This window comes from Montipora foliosa, chromosome 8 (assembly GCF_036669935.1).
Source record: "Montipora foliosa isolate CH-2021 chromosome 8, ASM3666993v2, whole genome shotgun sequence".
In the NCBI taxonomy this organism is placed as follows: domain Eukaryota; kingdom Metazoa; phylum Cnidaria; class Anthozoa; order Scleractinia; family Acroporidae; genus Montipora; species Montipora foliosa.
The window spans coordinates 4175767-4200766 of NC_090876.1; the positions used below are offsets into that span (position 1 = coordinate 4175767).

Below are 25000 nucleotides of genomic sequence, written 5' to 3' on the forward strand. Positions count from 1 at the left end.
ACATGCAGCAAATGTTTGAAGATCGAAATGAAACAATCTTTGGTTTACCTCATCTTGACAATAGAGACGTGCCATTGCCTCTGAGAGTCGAATCATGCTCTCCAATTGGCGCACTGTTATTCGCCAAGCAGACCTTGCCATACCTGAAAAGAAGGCCCAGAAAATAACTTCACAATAACACAATAAATACAAATGCCTTCGTCTGTGTGGATCCTACTGTACAATAACGTTGTTTACCTCTTGAGGTAACATGCAACAGTAAAGACTTACTGGTGGAATCTCTCTCTCGTAAATGTTTATACTGCTCTACTATGAAATCCTGTGCATCTTTATTTATCTAAAAATGAAAAAAAAATAACCAAAGAACTTTTTTCATCTTTTTTTCCCATGTTTAACTTGCATCAAATAATGCAAACTTGGGGTACAGCCATTACGACAGAAAGTTATTGTAATGATATAAAAACTAGGCGCTCCATGAGCGTACACTGGGTTGCCTGTGGTACATGTTACTCGAAAACAGAATGGACTTGGGTGGTATTGAACTGCAGAATTCCAGGCAATTTTTTTTAAGTCGGGGGTCATTAAGATCATTTAAGGGTTCACCCAAAAGTTGTAACAGCAGATGCCCTTTGGCTCACGTTCATACGACGAAACATCTTTTTCCGAGGTTAAAAACCTTGCTACCAGGCTATTAATCATTTGTCAGAAAGAAAAAATTCCTGTCATCTTTAGAAAAAATAGGCACGCATTGCGCACGTATGGCACTTTAATTTAAGAAAACATGTACCGTGTTTCTATTGAGTTATAGAAACACGAGTGGAAGTTTGGGAGAACGAGAAATGCTATGGGAACACGAGCTGCAGGCGAGTGTTTCCACAGCTTTTTCGAGTTCTCCCAAACTTTCATGAGTGTTTCTATAACTCGATAGAAACACGGAGTACGTGTTTTCTATTTCTTTTAGAAAGCAACACGACGAGAAAAAGGAAAACAGCTTGTTAACTCTAATTATCAAAATGTAAATTCTTTTTGCTCACACCATGACTACGTCAACAGCTCGTGCTAGTTCTGTGTCTCCATCAAGTTATAGAAACACAATTTTTAACCAATCAGCCCGCATATTTTCTTAGGACTATTTTCTAATCTATATTGTCAACTGAGCTGTGTTTTGTCTTCCAGGAGATTCAATTTGTCTTTGCATATAAGTAGCTCTAATAGTACACGATATTGTTTTGGTATTGTATCTCATCTTATGGTTCACCACTAAATTTTCTCCAATTCTTATTGGTTTAAATTGATCACGTGACGCGACAGTGTTCGTCCGCGGAGAGACACTATCAGCCCATAGTGCCCGTCCGAGGAAAATACCCGGATGGATAGTAGTCGTCCGCTGAAAAAACAGTTGACAGTTGTACGCTATTCTTTCGCTGCGAATTATTGACATTTGTGACAGCCTGTACGCATGAATAAATATTTGATTGATCTGCATTAAGTGGGTTTTGACTGTTTTTCAATTGGCGCGCGGAAGAAAATTTAGTGGTGAACAATAAAGACAATAGAGTGTTTATGTCTCGAACTATCGGTCTGATAGTTGCCCCTTGGAAATTTGATGTTCTTAAAACTAGCATATTAGCCCTCGAAGCTCCGCTTCTCGGGCAAATATTTGTTTTAAGAACATCAAATTTCCACGGGGCAAATATCAGCCGATAGTTCCTCCACAGAAACACTCTACTGTTTAAGTAGTGCCCCCTGAGAAGACATGTGGTTACTAGCAAAGTACTAAACCCAGAGAGATTGAAGAAAATAAAAGGGAATCGAGAAACATTGGCTGCTAGGGTGACATGTTGATCATTTTCAAGTTCCCTCACAACTTCTTTTCACCACAAGTTTATAAGCATGCACTCTGAGTGTCTGACAGCTTTGTAATACTAAATTTCACTGAACTTAGTCCCTGTCCGGCGGGATTAGTATCTGGATGGGTGACCTAAAAAATATACCACTTTGTAACAGAAGCATAGGACAGAAAATTCTATTTTAACGCTCAAAAATGCAAACTAAGCAAGGTACAGATTTTGTTAGCTTGCTTTATGCAAAAGTAAATAAATATTGATACACAGTTTTTAGGAAAAGCAGAGGGAAGTTTTCAGGACGGTCGATCGAGAATGAAATATTTTGCCATCAGCAACAAAATTTACGACATGAAAACATTAATTTTGAACTGTGAATATAAAAAGTTACCGTCAGCGAAAAACATTTTGCGAGATTTTTGCTACATTCAATTTTGTTATTGTGCGTTTGGCTGCACAAGTAAATCGCAAAATCGAATTTAGCAGGCGCGGTGATCAAGTTACCGTGGCATGTTTACTCGCAAAACAGTGAAGCATCTGTGTCAAATGATGGCAAGATACCGGGTTTTTGCTTTTGTTAGTTTTCTTTTTCTTTCAAGTGTTATAAAGTTTGACAAGAAATGTGCAAATCCAACACAGAGATCACAATCGCCCAACTCTTGAGGTTGACCATTGTTTCTGCAAAGTCAAAAATTTACTCTCCAAGACGAGGTTATTTATCACCAGGTAATTCCATCGTTTTGGAAATAGCAGCTACTTTATTATTCATCAGCGTCACAATTATTTGATGATTTTTGGGCTCATTTTGTTAAAACTCAAGCACCCTTCCAACAGACCTGTTCATTTTCGTGACTTATGCACAAGCTGCCGCACTACCACAAAAATCCTCCCCTATCACATTTCAACCCACTTAGGCAAATTTGTTAAGCTCAAAAATTACACAACATGAAAAATTTTCAAACAGTGGAAATCTCACAAAAACCTTTTCCAGCAAATAATTTATTGAAACAAACAACATATTTGCCATTAGAGGCAAAAACCCTTCCTATTTCAATTGCGTGCGTGTAAACAAGACACAATCCATGTCACAAAGCATATGCAATTAAATAAATTTCTGACAGTTTACATCAAACCCTTTTCAAAAGAACTTGACCATAAATAACGAAGCACAAAAGAGACAACAAGCTTTCATTCAAATAATTCTTCACTGTCACATTTCCAATTTTTTTTGCCTTTGCAGAGTTGAGTACAAAATAAATGTAAATCGCCAGAAAACTTAGATGTGACTTCAGTAAAAACTGTGATGCATTGAAGGCATTCGATTCCTTCAGTGTTGTATATAATACCAAGTTAGAAAAAATATTAGAAACAAAGATCACTTGATATCCAATGGTGAAGACCATTACTTGTCGCTTTAAAAATTCCGAATATTTATTTTTCACTGCCTGTCTTGTTCATCCAATTGACGTTCCATTCTTGAGCTCCATGAGGGTATATTTTGTCTAAAGATCCACTAAAACGCCATTCGTGTTACAATGACTTTTGACGCCATTGAAGGTTAACAAGAGTTAGTGAAATTTCCAATTGTTACCGGAAGACTGTGCAGAGTTGAGTTCAAATAAATACAAATAGACAGACAATAGAGATCACAGATCCACTTAAAGTGTTTGATTCCTTCTCTGTCTTTGTTAAACCCGTAAGTTACCACAGAATTTTCCATTAATTTTTGGTTTCAGTGTTGTACATAACACCACACTTGGCTTGGCAAAATAATTATTAGAAATACAGCTCATTTTGATTTCGGCTCAACGGGCGAAAGATTGTTGTTGAAGTCCATTACTCATCGCTTTTAAGATTCCAGATATTTATTTTTCACCACCTGTCTTGTTTATCCAATTGATGTTCAATTCTTGAGCTCCATAAGGGTAGAATTTTGTTTAAAGATGCACTTAAACGCCATTCGCATTACAATGACTTTCGACGCCATTGCAGGTTAATTAAATGTTCTCCTGTGTGCACCAGGGAAATATACGCATCACCCCACCCCCCTCAAATCTGTCAAAACATGCAGACTCTATGCACAAAGACACCACTTAGCAGGGGTGTGACAGGCAAGACTTCTGCCGACACGGAAAAAAGAAAAAAAGAAAACAACGAAATATTACCCATTTTCCGACTGGGATTGCCATACTGGCCGCCCAGTCATAAGACAGATAGGGGAATGTAAGAGAAACTATGTTGTTGACATAAAATAAATTAAAGCATAAATTTTCTTTTGTTAATTATACCAGCCAAAATGTTTCGTGTCAGAATAATGGACGCAAGTTAAGGTTCACAGTGCAACCAGGCTGACAATCATACAGTTTGATCCCACTGCAGTTTGGAGAATTGCAAACAAGACCCAAAAGTTAAGTTCACAATCTCCAAACAGGAGTAGCATCAAACTATGAAAAATTGAGGCTTTAAAATGAAACATTTCAACTCATGGCTTACTTACCGTTGGTTTGAACTGCCGAGCGAAGGTTATGTACCTTTGTACCTCATCCTGTTGGGAAAACACTGAAATTTGGTCCCATTTTTAAAATACTCAATAAAGTTAATTTGTTAGTTTCAAATAGAAATACAGAATGCAATATACTCTTGGACTGACCACAGAGTAAATTCTCTCAACTGCCTCTCCAAGCCGGCTATGTAAGTCAACAATTCTTCGTGCTATGGCATAATCAGTTACCTGAAAAGGGAGTGAGATCATAAGATCATAAAGGAAAAGTTAACCACAAGTTCTCAATTTCCTTGATAACAATAAAGGCATGAGAAATGAGATATTGATAGAACCCATTGGGAACTCGGAAAAAATCCGAGCCCCAGATGGGTTTTCGAACCCACAACCCTCCGTGATCTAGTCGGACGCTCTAACCACTGAGCTACTGGAGACTCTATGGCGAGCAAGGGGGGCGTTACTAAACACAGGAACGAAACAGAACGGAACGGAATATACCGGAATATGCCGGAATGAGGCGGAATGACACCGGAATGAGACGGAATGAACAAGAATGGTACCGGAATATACCAAAACGAGCCGGAATGAGGCAGAATGACACACAAATAAAGCAGCATATACCGGAATAAACCGGAATATGCCGGAGCAAGGCAGAATGACTCTGGAATAAGACCGAATGACATTGGAATGAGACAGAATAAACAAGAATGGTACCGGAATATACCGGAACGAGGCAGAATGACAACAGAATAAGGCAAAAAAAACCGGAAGGACATCAGAATCAAGCTGATTAGCGTGGACCGGAATGACAAGGAACAAAAAATGATTCATTCTGTGAATGAATAAATGTTGCAGAATAGAGAGACTGGCAAAAAAAAAAACAATTTACATTAAGGGGAAGTAACAAGGCTTGGAACGAGTCACGACATGTTCTCACAATTTTTCATGTAAATATATTATCAACGATCGATCTTTTTTTCTGTACTTCTGACTTCTTTCTTCAAACAAGGAAACACTGCGTTCAGGTTTGATGGCATTATTGCCAAAAATTGGGAAGAGAAAAAGAGTCTTTCGGCCGTTTGCGCGAATCTATTTCCGTATATCTCCATCACGTGTGGGTCGTGGGAAGCAGACTAGCAGCAACGGTAATTGGTTTGTGGTTCGCTGAACTTGACTGTGATTGGTCAATGCACAATTGACATGTCAGAATGAAATAAAAATGTTGACGGGTTTACTGACTCGCACAGTGAAAGCCGCCTCCGAGATCCATAGACAAAAACAATTAGAATAACATTCTGTTTCTCTTGCTCTTGTATTTGTTCACGAAAAAAATGTTACTTCCACAAAAAATAATTATTCATTTAGTAACGGATATACTGTATTTACCCGTGTATAAGTCGATCCCATGTATAAGTCGACCCCCCATTTTTGATGGCAAAAAATGCAATTTCTTAATTTCTTTGTTAAATGTTCATGGGACACTAATCTTGTATTCTTCGATTTCTGGAAATGTGGATACACAAAAAAATCAGGGCCTCAAGCGCTTAATAGTTTTGTTGTTCAACAGCTGTTGCATATGCGGGCATTTTGTCCTTGTTTTTCAAAAAATTCTCAGAAAATCGAACATGTAAACCTCAAACTCACCTGTTTCGTTGTTCAAGGATAAAGGGCTTTAGAGGATAAGCACAATGCAACATCACAGAAGCAGGAGTCAATCTTTGAAAATAACTTGTGAACGATGCGAAAATGTGCAAGGTTTAATTGGTCCTTGACTTATAATTTCTCAAATGACAAACAAAACAAAACTCATAAACCAAACAATACGAAGTTTGCAAAAGCATTTAAATCTGACAGGTTTGTATAAAGAATAAAAAACATTCATTACCGACCAGCATTTTCATGCAACACGAGTGACGATGCTTGCACACAAACATGAGGTATTACGCCAGGTTACTAAGCCATTGAGCGATCGTGTTTTATTTGAAGAAACAAAAATGCCTTTTAGAGCTTTCCGCCATTGGAAAACGAATTTTTCCAGTGTCTATTTCATATTTGTGCTTGTGAGTATCTTCAACATTTAGAGTTGGACAAATCCTTTTTCATTTCAACTGGAATTGCTTACATTCGTTTTGAAGTCTTTTGTCATTCATTTTGAAGTCTTTTACGTCGGCTTTTGTCCACTGCGTTTGTTATGCCCAAGACAACGTTAACATTATTATCTTATTTTTGAATAAATTATTTAGCTGGAACTTGGCTCAAAATCTTTGACCTGTGTATAAGTCGAGGCCGATTTTTGGAGCTTCTTTTGAGGCCATAAAAGGTCGACTTATACACGGGTAAATACGGTACCTGTCAAATTTTTCTTGTGATCGAAGTGTTCCAAATGTTAGAAAAGGCAAAAACACATGCAATGCCCTTAGGGAATCACGTGACACAACAAAAGCATTTTCAGGTTCATCCGCCCCATTCCGGTGTCATTCCGGCTCGTTCCGGTATATTCCAGCACCATTCTTGTTCATTCCGTCTCATCCCGGTGTCATTCGGTTTTATTCCAGAGTCATTCCGCCTTGTTCCGGCATATTCCAGTTTATTCCGGTATATTCTGCTTTATTTGTGTGTCATCCCGCCTCATTCCGGTGTCATTCCGCCTCATTCCAGCATATTCCATTCCGTTCCTGTGTTTAGTAACGCCCCGAGCAAGGGTGACATGTGGGTCTTTGACTCGAGCTGCATCACGCAGCTACAGAGTCAAATGACAACTGACAGCATAGCTCATAACTGCATCGCGCAGTCACATTAAAGCATATCTGAGATGCGGCCAACCAATCACCCAAGTGAGCGAATTCGCTCACTTGGGTGGTTGGTTTGAATCCCATCTGGGGCTCGGATTTTTTCCGAGTTCCCAATGGGTTCTATCAACATCTCATTTCTCATGTGTATATATCATTCTAACAATCAAGGCATCAACTTTAAACTTTATCTAACTGAAGAAACAGCCTTCTCGATGAACAAAATTAACTTTAATGCCAACGATGAAGGAACCATTCTACAATCGAACAGGAACGCAAAAATGACAATACAATACAAGTGGACTTAGCTAGTAAAATGAAGACACTTACAAGAACTCCGTAAGGTGGGAAATGACAAGCAAGTCCTTAAGATAGTTCGCAGAGTCTTAAGAAACACAAAACATGGCCGACTCGTTTGGACGAGAATATGAGTCCCCGGTCAGCGGGTTTACTTAAGAAGAGTCCTGTTATCATTTTGGCTGGCGCGAAACTCTGCACTAACATTTGACTTATCGCCTGTACCTCATTGCAGTCATCCACAAGGATGAAAAAAAGATCAAATCTTGACATGATTGGTGCTGACATGTTAAGGTTATGCTAAAAAAGAAAAGAGCAAGATCAGTAATTAGTCATACCTTTTGTTACCATGCCAAACATATAAAAGTAAATTAATTCTACCTTTTATTTACCAAAATACTATGTACTTATTGACTGAGCGGGAGGGCCAGATGGGAAAATATTTGGCCTGAGGTCATGGTGTATGGACCAAGTGCAGCAAAAGGCAGTGTGCCATGGCCAAGGGCCAAAAAGTTTCCTGTTTGGACTGACCTAAACTCAGTCAATAAGCATTTTATAATGTGGGCTCTTTACACTATTCATGATTACCCAGAAGACGAAGTTTGGTCTTTAGAAGCTACCAAAATCCTTTAAAATCGCATTGCACAGAAAAGTATGTATTCCTAACAGGGCCGCACAGCTTTTTCTGGCCCTGCTCATGCTTATGCGCATGGCCCTAATATAGGGATTTTCTCAATAGTTTGCACATGAAAGCATGTGCGGAGCTGTACAGGCCACATGATAAATTAAAATATTTTTTGTCTTCCAAAATGAAAGAACACATTGTGATCATTTTCTGCACAAGAGCCCAACATTGCCAAAAAATCATAATGTTAATTAAATATTGTCACGTTAGCTAGGTCAGTATAGTATAACTTTTTCTTGCAATGTTGGGCTTCTGTGCAAAAAATGATCAAAAATGGTCAATTTTGTAACAGTACACATTTTCCCGTTATTTAACAATTAACAATTATTCGCCTCAGGCTCAGTGATTATTCGTGAATATTCACCGATAATCACTGAGCCTGAGGCGAATAATTGTTTTAGTATAAATACACAGGTGATTATTTCAAAAAAGAGAAAAAAAAACATTGCGACGGGAAATCATCTTCACTTACAGTGGCAAAATGACTACTGGCAGCCATTTTGTCCGTCGAGGTGATTATCGGCTGATAATCCGAGATAGCGAGCCAATGAGAGCGCGCAATTTTGTACAATCACCTGTGTATTTATACTAATAATTATTATTTGCCGAAGGTGAGGTGAATATCGGTGAATTTGTTTTAGTATAATTACATGTGATTATTTGAAAAATATGCATTCTCTTTAAAACAATTAATTTCTTTGTCAGTCACCTTGACAAAATGGCTTGCAGCCATTCTCAAAAAACTGTACAGGTGATTATCATGTAATAATCTCCTCAAAAGCAATCAATCAGCACAGAGAATTTTCATTAACCCATTGACATCCAAACCGGCCGAAACCAGCCAGACTTAGTATTTTACTCTGTCTAACGCCAGACGATTTTACTCATCAATGGGGAACCCCAGGGAGTCAATGCATTAATTAATCACCTATGTATAAACTAAAATGTATTATTTACATGTACCTCAATGTATGTAAATTACATTGCACGAATATGAACTCACTTTAAGTGATTTTGTTCTGTCATATCGGCCTCCAATGGGGTTTGCTGCAGCTAAAATGGATGTTCTTGCATTCAGAGATGCCTGAGAAGAGAAAGTCAACATTCAGCTGACAGTAAACCACTGGTGCAGTCAAATATATCATTGTTCACAGGTCTTACACTGGCAACAATAATAACAGCCAGCGGAACACCATGGGTAAAATTTTTTGGGAAATCTATCCATGTGAGAAATTTTGGTTATGATGTCAGCGTACACCTGCTCATGCTTACAGACTGTCAGGGTGGAGGTGGAGAGGCAGGACAGCCTCTGGGACGGGAGTGTTTGAGCAATTTTCCTTGGTGGGAAATACTTTGTTTTTGACTGTTAAATTGCAGTCGTGTATGCGAATTTACTCCATTTTAACCCTAACCCTAGATGTTGTTCTAAACTGAAGAGAGAGGGTGTAAAGATTATCAGTCACACAGAAAATGTTGCAAAAGAGATTCCTGTGCATGTAATTTCAGTTTTAGTTGTTGATTAAAATAATTGTTGGTCGTTTGAAAGGCATGTTTGTTTACTGCTGTCAGCTCGGGTGTTTGATCACTGTAAACTGCAGACATTAATGACAATTAATTTTGTACTTTATGCAGAAGCATAATTATTTCCATATACACTATATTGCTTTCGAGAAAACGGGAGCTCCGCTTTTAGGTTTGGCTAAATCTATGTACAGTTGAATTATTATTGTTTCGCAACAGGGGACAGCCTGGACCAGCCTGAAAATATTCAGGGTACAATTACCCTGAGCATTTCATTAAGGAAGAGAAAGCTACATAACAATACATAACATTATACCCGTTTTTGCTGACAGAAACAAGCAGACTTGGTGAGTATTAATTTTGCCCTGTGATTAAATTCATGTTGTTCACACTAATCTAGTTTCTAACCTGTATATTTCACCATCTCTAACTGTGTAATCCTTAATCTATCTTACTTTTTCGGCCTATAATTCTGTAAGGGAACGCGTCCAAATTTCCGAATCAGGTAACACTGGTTCCAATCAATTGGGTACAGATTTTTTAAGATAGGCTGAATGTTTGTACTGATTTTATCGGTGCTGAATGAAACGGCATCGGCAACGGGTCTCATATTTTCATAGAGCTGTGGTAATTAAATTAGATTGTTAAATTTAATAAGCTTATCTGTAAAGAGTTCAAATAGGCGGTCTTGCTTTGAAATGTTGACCTTTAGCAGTTCTCATGTAATGTTTGTTATGAAAACCGCAAAGAGCGACTGATTGTTTTCGATGCACACTATATTTTGGGTACTGTCAATATTCCTTTAATAGGTTGGATTTGTGTTAACCAAAAATGCGTAGAAAAGGAAAACCTTTGCTGGCAATCAAAATGTATTGGCCAAAAAGTAGCAAAGTGAGGCAGACATCTACAAACAACGGTCATACATCAGTCGTGTTTACCGTGTTATTCATTTAGCCACAGCAGCCGCCAGTTTGAAGGCAAGTTGTTATTTTTTTGCAAATAAATTAAAGAAAGCAATGAAAGAGACTAACTGTTTTTTCAACCAGATGTGCCTGGCATATCTTGCCCACCGTACTTTATTGGCACTACGTTTGCTTACATTGAAAGTCCGCACAATTACCTAAAAATTGATCTTTTTAAAAAACGGATAGATGCTGGTCCCTAAAAAAGATAACTGATTCCTGTTTTCCTCTAGAAATCGTCAAGTAAAACTGCTTTTCCATGCGCTCGCGCTTGAACACGCGAGTCAAAAGAACATCTGTGTATCATGAAACGTAACTCGAGAAAGTACTTTAATACCAAACCAAAAAGTAAATCACACATCTTTTAATAGCACAATTTAGAAACTCTCTAAAGATATATAATATATGTCACATTTCAGGCATCAACTTTATATTTTCCAACTTGTCACGCACAAAAATCTATAAAATTTAATATAAAACCATGGCAAACTGGTGTTGTTTTAAAAGGGGGTCTTGAATAAGTCAAAAAAATTAATAGAAAATGGATTTATGTGGTTTTTTTTCCGTTGAACTGTGACTCATTTAATAGTTTGTTATCAGAATGAAACACAGCAGCGGGGAAGAGTTAATTAAGGGGTTTCCAATCAACTGAAGGAAACACCAGCGACCAGGCTGAACATCTAAAATCCTTCAAACAAACTTGAAACCCAACGTATAATCCGTGGAAATGTTGTTATGGAATAGAAAAAGTTAAAAGTAACGCTTTACGATGAAAGACTTGAAGAAGTTTTATAAATACACAATGTAATTGTTTTTTTTTTTCATGTGATTCATGGGGTTTCATGACACGTTTACAAGGTCGCATTACATGTTACCAGACAGATAAAACGCATGATGACACTAATCCACATTGGAATGTACTTGGCTCCACTTGAATCGATAACGGAGTTATCGGCATCGGAAACAGCAAAAAGGGATGATAAATCGGTACCGATTCCGAACCATCGGAAATTAATTGGACCCGTTTCCGATAGTCAGGTCCCTGACTGAATTTTGGACGCGTGCCCTAACCAAATCAATGAATAAAGATTGATGTATACATGCCATCATAGGTGAAGTTTATTTGAATCTTTGTCGACAACACCTGTGTCTAAATCAGTGAGGAGATATGTAGATGCAATCACAAATGATGGATAAAAAGGTTGGTTACCTTGACCCCTGCCTTCGTGATTGAAATAGTTTGCTGCTCCATGGCTTCATGAATAGCAACCTGATCCTTAGGATCCATCTTGTCAAATTCATCAATGCAACAAACACCCTGTGAAGCAGAAATAAGAAATAAAATCCGTACCTCTAAACTCCGATGAACACAGCAGATATTAATGATACAGTACACAGCATCCCTGTCCCTTTTTAATAGTCTTGCAAATTACACTGTTATTATTGTCTCCAGGATTCAGTAAGAATCAAGAAGTGTGGGCTGATCCTCTCTTGCAGCGGATTTCTCTGCTGGTTTACTTGCTTCTTGGTTGCACTATTTGTGTGCTCTGCATCAGGTTGTAGTCTCCACTGCTCGATTCCTTGCTTGGTCTCCATAAGCTTCAATCTCCAGGTCTGGTTGGAGATATGAATTGACTATCTTCACTCCCAGTAATCTGTGTCGTAGCCTTTGTCTGAATCTCTCTGTACTATGCTGGCAATTTTAAATTGACTTGCATCATGATACTCATGCCATCCATCAATGACCCACACAGTTGCTCTTCTTCTCAAAAACTAACATTTGACTTGATTTGTGTTAATTGTTAATAATATTTCAGTTTAGAGTGTCCCCAATTAGTGCTCCAGCACTAGAACTAGACACTTAAATAAAAGTTCCTTTCCTTTCCTTAAGGACTTAAAGTTGAGAGAAAAACTCAAAGGTTGTTCCGTGTTTTAGTAACTATGAACATACATGTAAAATATATCTTACTGTTTCTTTATATTTTTGGGCGATTAAAATTACCTACATTTTTTCTGTTAATTTATATGACACGGTCTGAAATTGCAACCAACTGGTCGCCAATGGGACTGAAAGTTGAGTCTTAGCGGCCGGAATTTTCAGGAGAGTCGTCAGCTGGCAACTGATCACGAAGTCTTTCAACCTTGCGTCCAACTAAGCCAGCGATTGAATAAATAATTTATTTTTCAATCAAAGAAATTTATGCAGTGTTCTAGTTCAAAAATGGAGAAACGATTCCCTTAAAATTATTCAATTGATGTCTTCCATGCAATGTAATCAAACGACAACAGCCGCCATATTTTAACATGATATTGTGCCCCATACATGAAGAACTTACCTACTGACAAGATGCACAAACACATGCTTTCATTTATATTTTTTGTTGACTACTCAACTGAAATTTCTGCTGGAGACCTGCACAAGTTTTTGAGTTATTTATATAAAGAACACACTTTAAGTATATCCTGGGCATCTGAATCGGAAGCAGCTAATTTAGCAATGTCTTGGAAAGATAATCTGGGTACAACATCGATACCTGATGGCGATACCGATATAGCAAAGATGGTCAAATGCACGGGGGTTGCGGAGGAGATTTGACCAATACATTAACCATAAACTTGTGGTTGATTCGAGAGTGATTTCCCCTATGTCCTTCAGCTGTGAGGAAATAAAAGATGGATTATACAAAGCGTCCAGATGTGAAGCAGTCTAAAATTCTTCCCAATAGTGTGTTATCTTGGAAATGATGTTGCTGCATTTTTGCAACAAAGAGTGCCGGACAAGGAGTCTTTTAAAATCCTTAATTTTTTGGCTGCCAGACATTAAACATTGTACATTATACACAAACACACAAAGCACCTTCATATTAACTGTAGAACTGTTCAAAACTCTATTTCTTGATTGCAATATTGGTTGTCTATTAATTGAAATAAGTATTAAAATAATGTTAGAATACCAGTGGATGCCTACCGTTTAGAAACCAACATGCAGGGATCTAGATTGATAAGTCATACACAGTACCACAATAACCATATTTATTTATTTCTTTGATCGTGAGCGGGCGGTATCCTGAGAATCCTGCAATCTGATTGGTTCTGGGAGCGGGCAGTATTTTCCTTTCTCCTGACCACAGTCATGGTAACCAACTACGCTAAGCGCAGAGTGAAGTTGCGAATTGAAAGAGCGAAGTTTCAATTTGTCTTAATTGTTTTTTTGCAATAGAGCAGTGTTATTGACAATTCTCGTGACTCGTGATGAGTTGAAGCCTTGTATGGTCTGCACAGCACACTTCAGGCTAGCCCACCTTTGCACTGGGTAAGTACATGCCTAGTGAAACGGGTGTTATGTCCTGTCTTCAAACTTCGACAACTTTCCATCTTGTTTCAATGGAAACACATTGAGAGGTTTAAGTGCAAGCCTTTCAGGGGCATTACTAAACAGAGGAATGGAACGGAATGGAACGGAATATACTGGAATAAACCCGAATGAGGCGGAATAAGACTGGAATGAAACGAAATGAACAAGAATGGTACTGGAATATACCGCAACGAGCCTGAATGACACTGGAATGAGGCGGAATGACACCCAAATAAAGCGAAATATAGTGGAATGAACCTGAAAATGCCAAGATTTGGTGTTTTCGTTAGTGCCGACCAATTTTCGGTTGTTTCAGTCAGCTTTTGTTGTGTCATTTGATTCCCTAGGGGAAGTGCATGAGTTTTTGCCTTTTGTAACAATTATAAGTTTAAGCTCTTAAGAGCCCACAGACGGATTTTTCGTGCGTTGCTAAGGAAGTGAAAGGTTACTTCTGGTAACTGACGTCATCATATCATGAGCTGACAAGAAAACCCACTCACAAGCAAAAGTCACCGCACAAACTGTTGTTTCCAATGAAGGTTTTCCCTTGCCCTTCCTAGCGCTCGTTCTCAGATCAACTGCACAGGCGTACAAACTGACTTCCGGTTTGAGAAAAAAGCTAAATTTCCGGCGGTTTTAAATTGAATTAATTTTTTTGTACATGGCACGTTTCACCCCCAAATACAGAATATAGCTAAGCATTGATTTTTTAAAATCATGGAAAAGTTATGGGTATTTCAGTATCGTTTATGTCTTTAAAAAGAACGTTTTTCAAAATAAAAAGAAAACCATGCTTGGCTGGAAGCAAAAAACGAATACAAATTGTGACCCTATTTGGGGAAAGGGGGATTAAGGTGAATTTCGAAAACAACGTTTTAACGCGTTTAATCGCGTTCGTCGAAACGCGTGGAAACGCACTTTGTATGCGTTTAAACAAACGGCTCTGTTGCGCTTCAATTACTGCATTTCGTATGCTGAAAAGTACGCTAATTTAGTTGTATTTGAATGAATAAATTACCTGTTCTTTTGTATGAAATGCGAAGATTAGGGTGCATGTCTTTCAACCCACTGTGTCAAAATGATCAATTCATCAGCAAACTTACCTTTTGCCTTTCCTTTTTATATAGCAGGTTGGTAAAAATTGTCTTGCAGTAAGAATCACATTCCGTCTTTAATTATTTACTATCCTTTTTCTGTGAGCGCCTCATGCGACTTTAGCCCACTTGCAGTGCACGAATCTCGTGCTATCAACAACGGCAACCAGACAGTTAGCACAAGCAGGAAAGAAGATTCGGTTTTCGAGTCTTCCTAAGAATGGAGCAAGCAGTCGCATTTGAGCCTACGGATTCTGCAGACAAGAGCCAACGATATTGCTCAAAGAAACGCGAACCACTGAACGACGCTTCAAAATGTTTCCATTAGCGCATCAGGTTTCACCAAGAGGCTGGTCAATCATTTGTCTCAAGCTTGTTTTAATAATAATTTTAAACTCTTTAAAACCTTCACATTCTCCTCCTTCGTGGTTCCTCTTCGGAATTTTTGGCGACAAAAGAGCACGTCGCCAGAATGAAGCAGAATCGAAGTGATGACGCCGCTAGCATTCGGCATGTGTCATGTTATCACTCGAGTAGACTGGTCACGATGTCGTGACGCTCGCCCCGCAACAAATGAAAAAGGTTTTCACCCCATAGCGACGAAAAAATTGGATTGTTTGTACCATTATTGATAATGCCTCGAGAAAATAGAAAATTACAGAAAACAGGCGGGCAACATTTAACCACCTTCAGAAGGACGTAATTCAAAGAATGAGCGAATCACATGAACATTTCATCGAAATGTGACAAAGTAAACATTGCATTGACTTGACCAAATACTTCTGGGTTGTATAATTCTCTCCATTGTTATCCTGGATAGAGATACAGAAACCTAAATGTCCAGTTGCGAGAGAAGTAGGGAGCGATTCAGTGAAACTGGGAACGTTTTTAGATTCGCGAACATTTGGTAGTATCGCAAGTATTAACCGGTTTTTCTGATAAGCGAATTGATTTTTTCGGAACTTCCTTGGTGTTCACGAACAGGCTTTCCATCGGATAGTCTTGAATTTATATGTTACGGATTCTTTCAGTTGTCGCTATAATAATATAATTATTGTCGAACTGCGAGAGACGTAGCGATCGATTCAACGAAAGCAAGAGCCGTTTTTTGCTATCTTTGTGACCGGTACCTTCCGGTGAGATTAAATGGCTCGAAGTTGAAGCTTTGGCCGAGGACGCTGAATACATCTGCTCTTGTTCGCTCATTAAATATAGGTTTCCTCTGCCAACTGCAAATCACCCGCGAATGTTTCGGGAAGGTTGGATGGGTTCAGAGAAGTATGATCCATTTCTTTCAGAGCTTTGCTTTTTTTGTTATTTCAGAGGTTTGAAAGGGCTATCATATTGTTGCAAGTCATCGTGCTTGTGTCTTGGCGCTTCGCTATCTGCCTATTCAACCCCTTTTCATTATCGCAAATCATAAACAAACAGGAAATTAAACAAACTGATGTCTCGTTTTGACAAGTACTAAATGACCAAAGAGTCCAAAATTTTGAAAGGTTGCGTGACTGATCGCGACAAATCTGTAGGTCAGTTTATTTCTTTTGAGCGGTAAATAGCGAGTCATCGATCAATTTCTTTTCTAATGGCTTGAACGTAACACGTTATATGCAGCTTTAGTTGAGCCCTGTAATGATGGTACAAGTTGTTTTGTCTTCGTTCGGTTGCTTGGACCTTGGTCGTCGCTCAGAGTCGGAAGACAGCCGCTATGTCAACTGCCTTGATCAAACATGATTAAAGGAAAAATGGTAGTAAGTTTTGCATGTGAAGAATGCCTCAGCTGGTAACCCCAATGCAGAATTTTATTTGATTGATTTATAAGTGTTTGCGACTCTACTAAGACCAACATGAACAGCATTCAACAATCAACGTTCTGTTTACATTTCTAAAACAGGATCGCACATGAGAAGAGAAACCTACTGATGACCCTCGCTAATTTTAGGATACACATCAAAGCCAACTTGTGCTTAAAACCATCTTGTAAATTCATTTGTACATTCCTCACTTCATTTGAAACAAATTTCTATTGGTTATGCTCATGATTTAATTTACCGTTAGAGTCGCTAAGTAAGTGTTTTGTTTTGTTCTTCATGAGAATGCCGCCAATTTAGGTTGGACTAATTCGCATTTCTTCTCTTTTCCGAGTACTTGCAACGACTAAAACAATCAAGATTTCGATGGTTTGTCGAGCTGAATTGTTTTAAATAAATCACAGTTAACCCCAGATGACACCCAATAATAATATTATAGCATGCAGCCATGTAATTATGCGCTCACTTGAGGTAAATTAACAGCGTTTAAACGCGTCGTTTGTGTAAAGCTTTTCCGACATGAAATCTTACGCACGCGTTTTTTTCGCGTTTAAACGTTGTTTAAATGCGTTTAAACAGTGTTTTAACGCGTTTGCGTTTAAACGATAGAAAACGCGTTTTTTTGTTATTCACCTTAATCCCCCTTTTCCTAAATAAGGTCACAATTATCAAACCATCGATTAATTATCAAAATTGCGTAGCACAGAGACAAATTTAGAGTTTTCTTTTATAGCTCACGTGACCATGGGCGTATAATGTCGTCATATTTAGGGTCATTGGCCTACAAAAGTTGGAAACTGACCAAAATAATGCCAAATTCTCTCAAATTACTTAACCATTACATCTTTAGCAATGCACCCCAAAAAATATGTCAGTGGACCCTTAACTGGGGTTAATGAGCCCTAAGGGAGTACTATTGTTTCCTCACTTGTCCCTTGTGTACTCTACTCTCCTCACCCTTGCAATCAAGGCTGGTCCAGTAGTCAATAGCTCATTGTTTAGGTCAAAGTACTTCCACTTTTACAGTGTTAAAGCGGTTGCCAAAGCTTCCAGTAATTTCCCACAACATCACACGATTCTCACCTGTTTCGCCTTATGTGAACCCCCCATACCATTAGTCAGCCACATTTCAGCTTTGCTCTTCAAGCAAGTGCCTTGAGTTGCACTCTTTAAAATTGCATTTTCCTACCCTCCACCCAACTGGAAGCTTTGTTTCCTTTAATTGCTATGGCTGTGCTTTGCTTTGCAAAATTTTTAAGTTCTGCTATTCTCATCTATTTTATTTTGGTTTGGTTATTTTGTCTCATAGTTCGTTACAGTGTGCCAAATTCACAGTGGGCAGTGTGGCCCAGTGGTTAGGGCGCTTGCCTTGAGATCCGGAGATCCCGGGTTCAAGACCTGCTCTGACCACTCGTTGAATTTGATCCTGGTAGTCCCTGGTTCAACTTCCCAGCTGCACTTGTAAATAGCCAACTGGTTTGCCTCCGGCCAGTTGGGATTCTTAACACTGTTGTAGTTGTTGTGTTCTGTTTTTTCGTTGATTCATTGGCCCTGAAAAGCCCCTATGGGGAGAGGTCAATTAAGCAAAAATTTTATAAAAAAAAAAATTTTTTTTATATTATTTCACATGTTACCACCCTTTAACTAAAAATAAAAAAAAAAATAAAAAAAAAATAAAAAATAAAAAAATAAAATAAAAATAATAATAATAATTTGCTAAATTTAGAAAACTCAACCCTAGGTGTGTCCTTTCAGATTTCTTACTTACTTATTGGTGGCAGGAAAGTGCACCCTACGCTGCACTTTACCCCACAGTAGGTGGGACAGCCCTCCTTGGCAATAGGTCCGGATTGCTCACTCCAAGATGGTACAACTCACCATCTGACCTATTCTCCTTCCAGAAGGGCACCCCTCTTCTGCTGCACCCTACATGTATGTTACATTCTAACCTAGGGTTGCCTCTAGAGACACTGCTACTCTAGGGGGTCCTCCTAGAGACACCGCTACCCTAGGGGGCATAAGCTCTGCCTTCCCTGCCATCCAAATTTTGCCAAAGGATAGTGATTAACATAATTATAATTGAATTAAAAAATAAATAGATAAAAGGAGAAATTGTGTTCCTCCTTTTCTAGTTTCACAAGCCTTGCAAAGGGTGGGAGGAGGTGTAATCATCATTACTCTCAGTTGCCCATGCCCCTCTCCTGGGCATGTGAATATTCCCCGCGCATTTCCCCTTTTATTTCACTGACCCTTAGGGACTCATTAATTGGTCACTCTGCCTCATTCCGGAGTCACTAGGGTTAGGGTTAGGGTTAGCCTAACCCTAACCTTAACCCTAACCCTATTCTCATACCATGTTTGTTCATTTGGTTTCATTCCAGTGTTATTCCGCCTCATTCCGGCATATTCTGGTTTATTGCGGTATATTCCGTTCCGTTCTGTTCCTGTGTTTAGTAACGCCCGTCTTTGACTCTTTTTCGATCATTCGCAAGTAGGAAATACGAATGCTTGAAGCACTGCTTAAAAAATTAAACTACATTAAGAATTCATGTTTTCTGTCTATGATCAACATGTCAAAAGCAAAAAAACTATGGACACTTTTTTGGTGACCAAATTTTTGCATCTGGCAACTGAAAAAAAATTTTTAGTCAACCACCTGGCACCTGCACCAAAAAGTTAATTTCAGACCCTGAATGAATGGGTGGGTGCTTGCCTGGCAGGCAAGTGGTCAAAGAAAGTGGCTTGCCCAGTGTGAAATCTACTTGTCCTGGATGACCAGACGGAGATTCTCCAGTGCTGACAAGGCACATATTGGTTTTACCCATAGTTCAGAACCCATGCTAACATGCTAATCAACTCACCCCACATACCCTTTGACTCAATACAATGCTTACCTGTCTCAAAAACACTAATAACAATAATGAGCTACTATGCAATGAGGATTATTATTCACTCACATTATCTGCCAACATCAATGCTCCTGCTTCAATGACAAATTCTGAGGACTCTTCATCCTTAACAACAGCAGCTGTTAAACCTGCTGCACTTGATGCCTTTCCAGATGTGTAAACTGCTCTTATGCTGAACTCTTCTATGTGTCTACAAACACATCACGAATGTTACCATTGAACAGTGAGAGAGTCAGAGTTCACTGACACTTTTATAACATAGTCAGCAACGAATATTATCTAAATATAACATAGTACTACTGTACTTTGAGTACACTTTCTAGAACTTAGATTGCGCATGAAATTGAGAAAAATGTCAAAATGTTTCATTTCAAGACTAAAATAGTAAAATAAGAGGCTTAACAGCAACATTTCCTGCAAACAGTCTTGTCAAATGTTTCAATCATCCATTGTGGAGTAAATGCAAAAAGAAAGCAACATCTTCAGCTTCAGAATAGGCTTGTAGTTGTCCTATATTATCCAGAAATGTGCCAACATTTGATGAAAGACAAACCAAACTTTGAAGAGAAGCTTTTTCAGAAATACTATAATTATGTGATGCTTTAATAAACTAGCTCAAAAATGTTTTGAACCAGTATTGCTACTGGCTCAGAAAACTATTTGTACATCATATTGAATAATTAAAATAGTACAAAATAGGCGGTCTTAAAATATTTAATGTTATTTGATTACATGTACTCTTGTCTGTTGTAATCATTACTACATGCACTGCAGATTGTGACTAAAAATAATATGTTGTCTTCTTCCCTACCTTTAACCCAATGACCCCTGGGAGTGAGACTTTACAGATTTTACTCTGTCTATTTTACTTTTCAACTGGGGTACCCTAAGGTGTTTGAGGTGTCAATGGGTTAACTTTTAAATTCTTGTATGCATGGAGGTAAATATTATGCAATTCAGTTTTGTACTGCAATGTAATTTTAATAAAGCTGTCTGTACATTTGGGGAATATACTCCAGTACTTTGAGGAAGCAAAAACAAAAAAGTTGCCGTTATCACATAAGATTAAAATGCTGCCCATCTTACTTAAGGATCTGGCTCTTGGCTGTACTGGGGTCTCCAACAATGCATATATTGATATCCCCTCTTAGGTTTGTTTTCTCTGTTGTCACTTTAGGTACTCCACCAAACAACATAAGGAGCACTCCACGTTTGACTTCATCATTTCCTAGATGAAATTGTAACTTATAACTTTACTTCAACACAGAAACATCAGGACTTAAAAACAAGAAAGTTCTAGATTCATGTCATTAATATTTTGACTCTTTTATATGTTTATTAAATACCAGAGAATAATTAGCAATTATTGAATGAGGCTGAGTAGGATATGAAGAATTCTGCAGGTCGAGGAGGGTGTTATCCACCAAGGCCGAAGACCGAGGTGGATAACATCCTCCGAGATCTGCAGAATTCTTCATATTCTACAAAAGCCGAAGTCAATAATTGCTTTATTATTCATTCAAAATATTTTCTTCGCTCAAACTTCTAAACCTACTCGCAGCCATTTTTCTGCTCAACAAAAATAACACAATCTCGTCCCCAGCTTTTTTCGGTCATTGGTTCAATAATCTGCAGCGGGCTGCACTTTTGACGTCATTGATTCAATATGACAAAGTTTCTTTCCAAAGTTGGTGAACCATCAGCTGGTTATGGTGAATTATGCGTGTGGTTTTAACCAATCAGAAACGGGGAAATATTTTGAATGAATAATAACAATAATTATATACCATTTAATGACCTATGGTAAAAGCCTACTTTCCATGGATTCCATGAATAGTCTATTGGAGAAAAGAAGCCTGTGTGTATCAATTTGGTAGCCAGTGACAGTATTTCAGATATGCCTTGCAAATATCAAAGTTGATTTTTAAGCTGTTTTTAAGGTAGTGTGGGAAGTGAGACGGTGAGTTTGTCATTAGTCTCTTAATAAATAGCTTGTAATGCTGTTATAATAATATTAACAAACTTCACCCAGTAATACCTAGGCACCAGGCCACTGAAAGATTTTTAAACGTTATAATAACGACATATTAAGATCCATATTGACTGGTCAGCTGAGTCCATTCTAAGTGATCAAAAAGGGGCTTTGCCTTAATGTCATGATAGTATGAATGGGTCAAAGTAGTAGCTGTACAAGAATGGAGTTTCTGCAACATTGTGGTATTGGTTTTGCCCCAGTAGCCCAAAGAACCTCCCAGTATTCAAAATGTGGCTGGTCTATCACATGACATGTACATGTACCGTATTTACCTGTGTATCGGTCGACCTTTTATGGCCTCAAAAGAAGCTCCAAAAATCGCCTTCGACTTATACACGGGTCAAAGATTTTGAGCCAAGTTCCAGCTAAGTAATTTATTCAAAATTAACATAATAATGTTGTCTTGGGCATAACAAATGCAGTGGACAAAAGCCGACGTAAAAGACTTCAAAATGAATGACAAAATACTTCAAAACGAATGTAAGCAATTCCAGTTGAAATGAAAAAGGATTTGTCCAACTCTAAATGTTGAAGATACTCACAAGCACAAATATGAAATAGACACTGGAAATTTTTGTTTTCCAATGGCAGAAAGCTCTAAAAGGCATTTTTGTTTCTTTGAATAAAACACGATCGCTCAACGGCTTAGTAACCTGGCACAATACCTCGTGTTTGTGTGCAAGCATCGTCACTCGTGTTGTGTGAAAATGCTGGTCGGTAATGAATGTTTTTTATTCTTTATACAAACCTGGCAGATTTAAATGCTTTTGCAAACTTCGTATTGTTTGGTTTATGAGTTTTGTTTTGTTTGTCATTTGAGAAATTATAAGTCAAGGACCAATTAAACCTTGCACATTTTCGCATCGTCCACAAGTTATTTTCAAAGATTGACTCCTGCTTCTGTGATGTTGCAATGTGCTTATCCTCTAAAGCCCTTTATCCTTGAACAACGAAACAGGTGAGTTTGAGGTTTACACGTGCATGTTCGATTTTCTGAGAACTTTTTCAAAACTCAAGGACAAAATGCCCGCATATACAACAGCTGCTGAACAACAAAAGTATTATTAAGCGCTTGAGGCCCTGATTTTTTTGTGTATCCACATTTCCAGAAATTGAAGAATACAAGATTAGTGTCCCATGAACATTTAACAAAGAAATTAAGAAATTGCGTTTTTTGCCATCAAAAATGGGGGGTCGACTTATACATGGGATCGACTCTTACATGGGTAAATACAGTAAGTGCCTGTCAAGGATTCAGTGGGGACAAAAGGGAGACCACCCATTACAGCAATGATGTCAGAAGCTATTTTTTAAGATTTACAGGATACAGGATAAGTGATTGTTGATTCAGAGTTGGGAAGAGAGGAGTTCGCACTAGGTACTGAGGCGGACCTAAACTTACCATGAATAGTTGGAAAGATACTATTAATCATATTTTGGTAAAGGTTTTTATCTTTGCTCATCTGGTAGATTTTTTGCCACTCCTGGTCAGTCATTTGTTTTTTGATTGTCTCAGCAGTCACATCATCACCATCAAGATCTTTTCCACCAAACTAAAGGCAACAATACAAATAAAGTCACAGGCAGACCACCCTGAAGAGGCAAGAATGTGTGACGTCGCGTTATTTGAGACAGTTACGGTATAATGGCCTACTCAACTGATCCAGGAAAATGTTTCATAAGAACTCCAAATCGTGATGTTTCCTCATGAAAATCCATTTTATGGACAGGCAGATAAATAAAGTTCACTCACCTACTATTTTCTGCATTGTCTTGAGAGATTAGATGGGTTTTGGGACACTTCAACTAAACTATAAATAGACAAGGCATGCAGCTTCCAAGACTGCTCATGGCCGAGTGCCTCCAGAATTTAGCCGAATTTCTCCCACTTTCTCAAAGGTTGCTCGCCTCCCAGCCTTGGGCAAGTGAAAAGTCAATAATTTTTCTTGATCAGTTGAATCTGCCCTTACAAATGTCTCAAATAACATGATGTCACACGCTCTCACATCCTCAGGGTTGTCTGCCTGTGATACAGTCTACAAAATCTGCAAACAACACAAGACAAAAAAGACCAACATATTCAGTTCCTTACCCTTGGGTTTGTCGCTTGTACACTGCATGCCAGGAAGGCTAGTCTATAAGTTAAGTCACGTACTCCAAGGGCCTTGAGACCCCTGAAAGATGACAAACAATATCAGTTTTTGGGAGCCACAGTTCAAATAATAGACTGTTACATTAGCATGTCCTTCACAGTGGAGCTGCATATAAGAAGATTGGAGAGATGCTGCCATGTCTTTGCTGCAACCAGCCAACCGCGCACCGGTGGCTCAGTTGCTTGAGCACCCGGCTGTCACGGGGGAGGTCGTGAGTTCAACTCCGGCCGGACCAACACTCAGGGTCTTTAAATAACTGAGGAGAAAGTGCTGCCTTTGTAATTACATCTGCAAATGGTTACGCTCTCTAGTCTTCTTGGATAAGGACGATAAGCCGGACGTCCCGTCTCACAACCCTTCAATGTTCATAATCCTGTGGGATGTAAAAGAACCCACACACTTGTCGCAAAGAGTTGGGCATGCAGTTCCCGGTGTTGTGGTCTGTCTTCTGTGGTACATGTATATCATGGTTGGGAAGGGTAAAAAGGGCGCACTTAATTTGGAGCCTCGCTCTGTTGTGCGACCCCCACTACAGTTGTGGTGAAAGTTACAGTAAAACCACAGGTTGCCAAACTTCTTGTATAGTACAGTCCAAAAATGATGCACGCGCAAGAAGTTCTTGGCAACACTTTTCCAAGGGTAAAGGGTAAGAGGGTAAAGGGTAAAGGGTAAAAAGGTAAAGGGTAATATTTTGAACCAACCTTTTTGCTGAAGAACTTGGCGCAGCCATTAATTCCTATTACACCCTGCTGAAATTGGGACAACTCGATTGCATGGTCGAAGAAATTGTTGTGTTCATGACTAATCTTTTTGTGGAAGAAACATAAAGCATGCCCTATGTAGGCGAGCACAGCAGACTGTTACGAAAAATAGCATTACGTGACTAGCGTTACTTTCTAGAAGCTTCGCCAGAGTTTGTAGTTTGTTTATTTTTAGGTTGGTTCGTAAACATTTCTAAATCAGTGTGTTTTGTAATCTTTCTGTAATAATTAGATTGTTTCCTGTTTTAGATATAAGTAAGTGAGTCTGAGCGATGTTTTTTAAC

General features: G+C 38.6%; 1 protein-coding gene across 1 annotated transcript in view; it reads right to left on the minus strand.

Moving 5' to 3' along the window:
* LOC138012874 (zygotic DNA replication licensing factor mcm6-B-like) overlaps positions 1 to 25000 on the minus strand; it is a 53547-nt gene that overhangs the window by 8689 nt on the left and 19858 nt on the right. Inside the window, exons 8-18 of the mRNA XM_068859794.1 lie at positions 23895 to 23976; positions 23205 to 23355; positions 20854 to 20995; positions 19816 to 19957; positions 11809 to 11916; positions 9119 to 9199; positions 7656 to 7730; positions 4495 to 4575; positions 4342 to 4389; positions 271 to 337; positions 49 to 143 (exon numbers count right to left, since the gene is read on the minus strand). Of these exons, the coding sequence (XP_068715895.1) occupies positions 49 to 143; positions 271 to 337; positions 4342 to 4389; positions 4495 to 4575; positions 7656 to 7730; positions 9119 to 9199; positions 11809 to 11916; positions 19816 to 19957; positions 20854 to 20995; positions 23205 to 23355; positions 23895 to 23976 (1072 nt within the window). The remainder of the gene's footprint in view (positions 1 to 48; positions 144 to 270; positions 338 to 4341; positions 4390 to 4494; positions 4576 to 7655; positions 7731 to 9118; positions 9200 to 11808; positions 11917 to 19815; positions 19958 to 20853; positions 20996 to 23204; positions 23356 to 23894; positions 23977 to 25000) is intronic.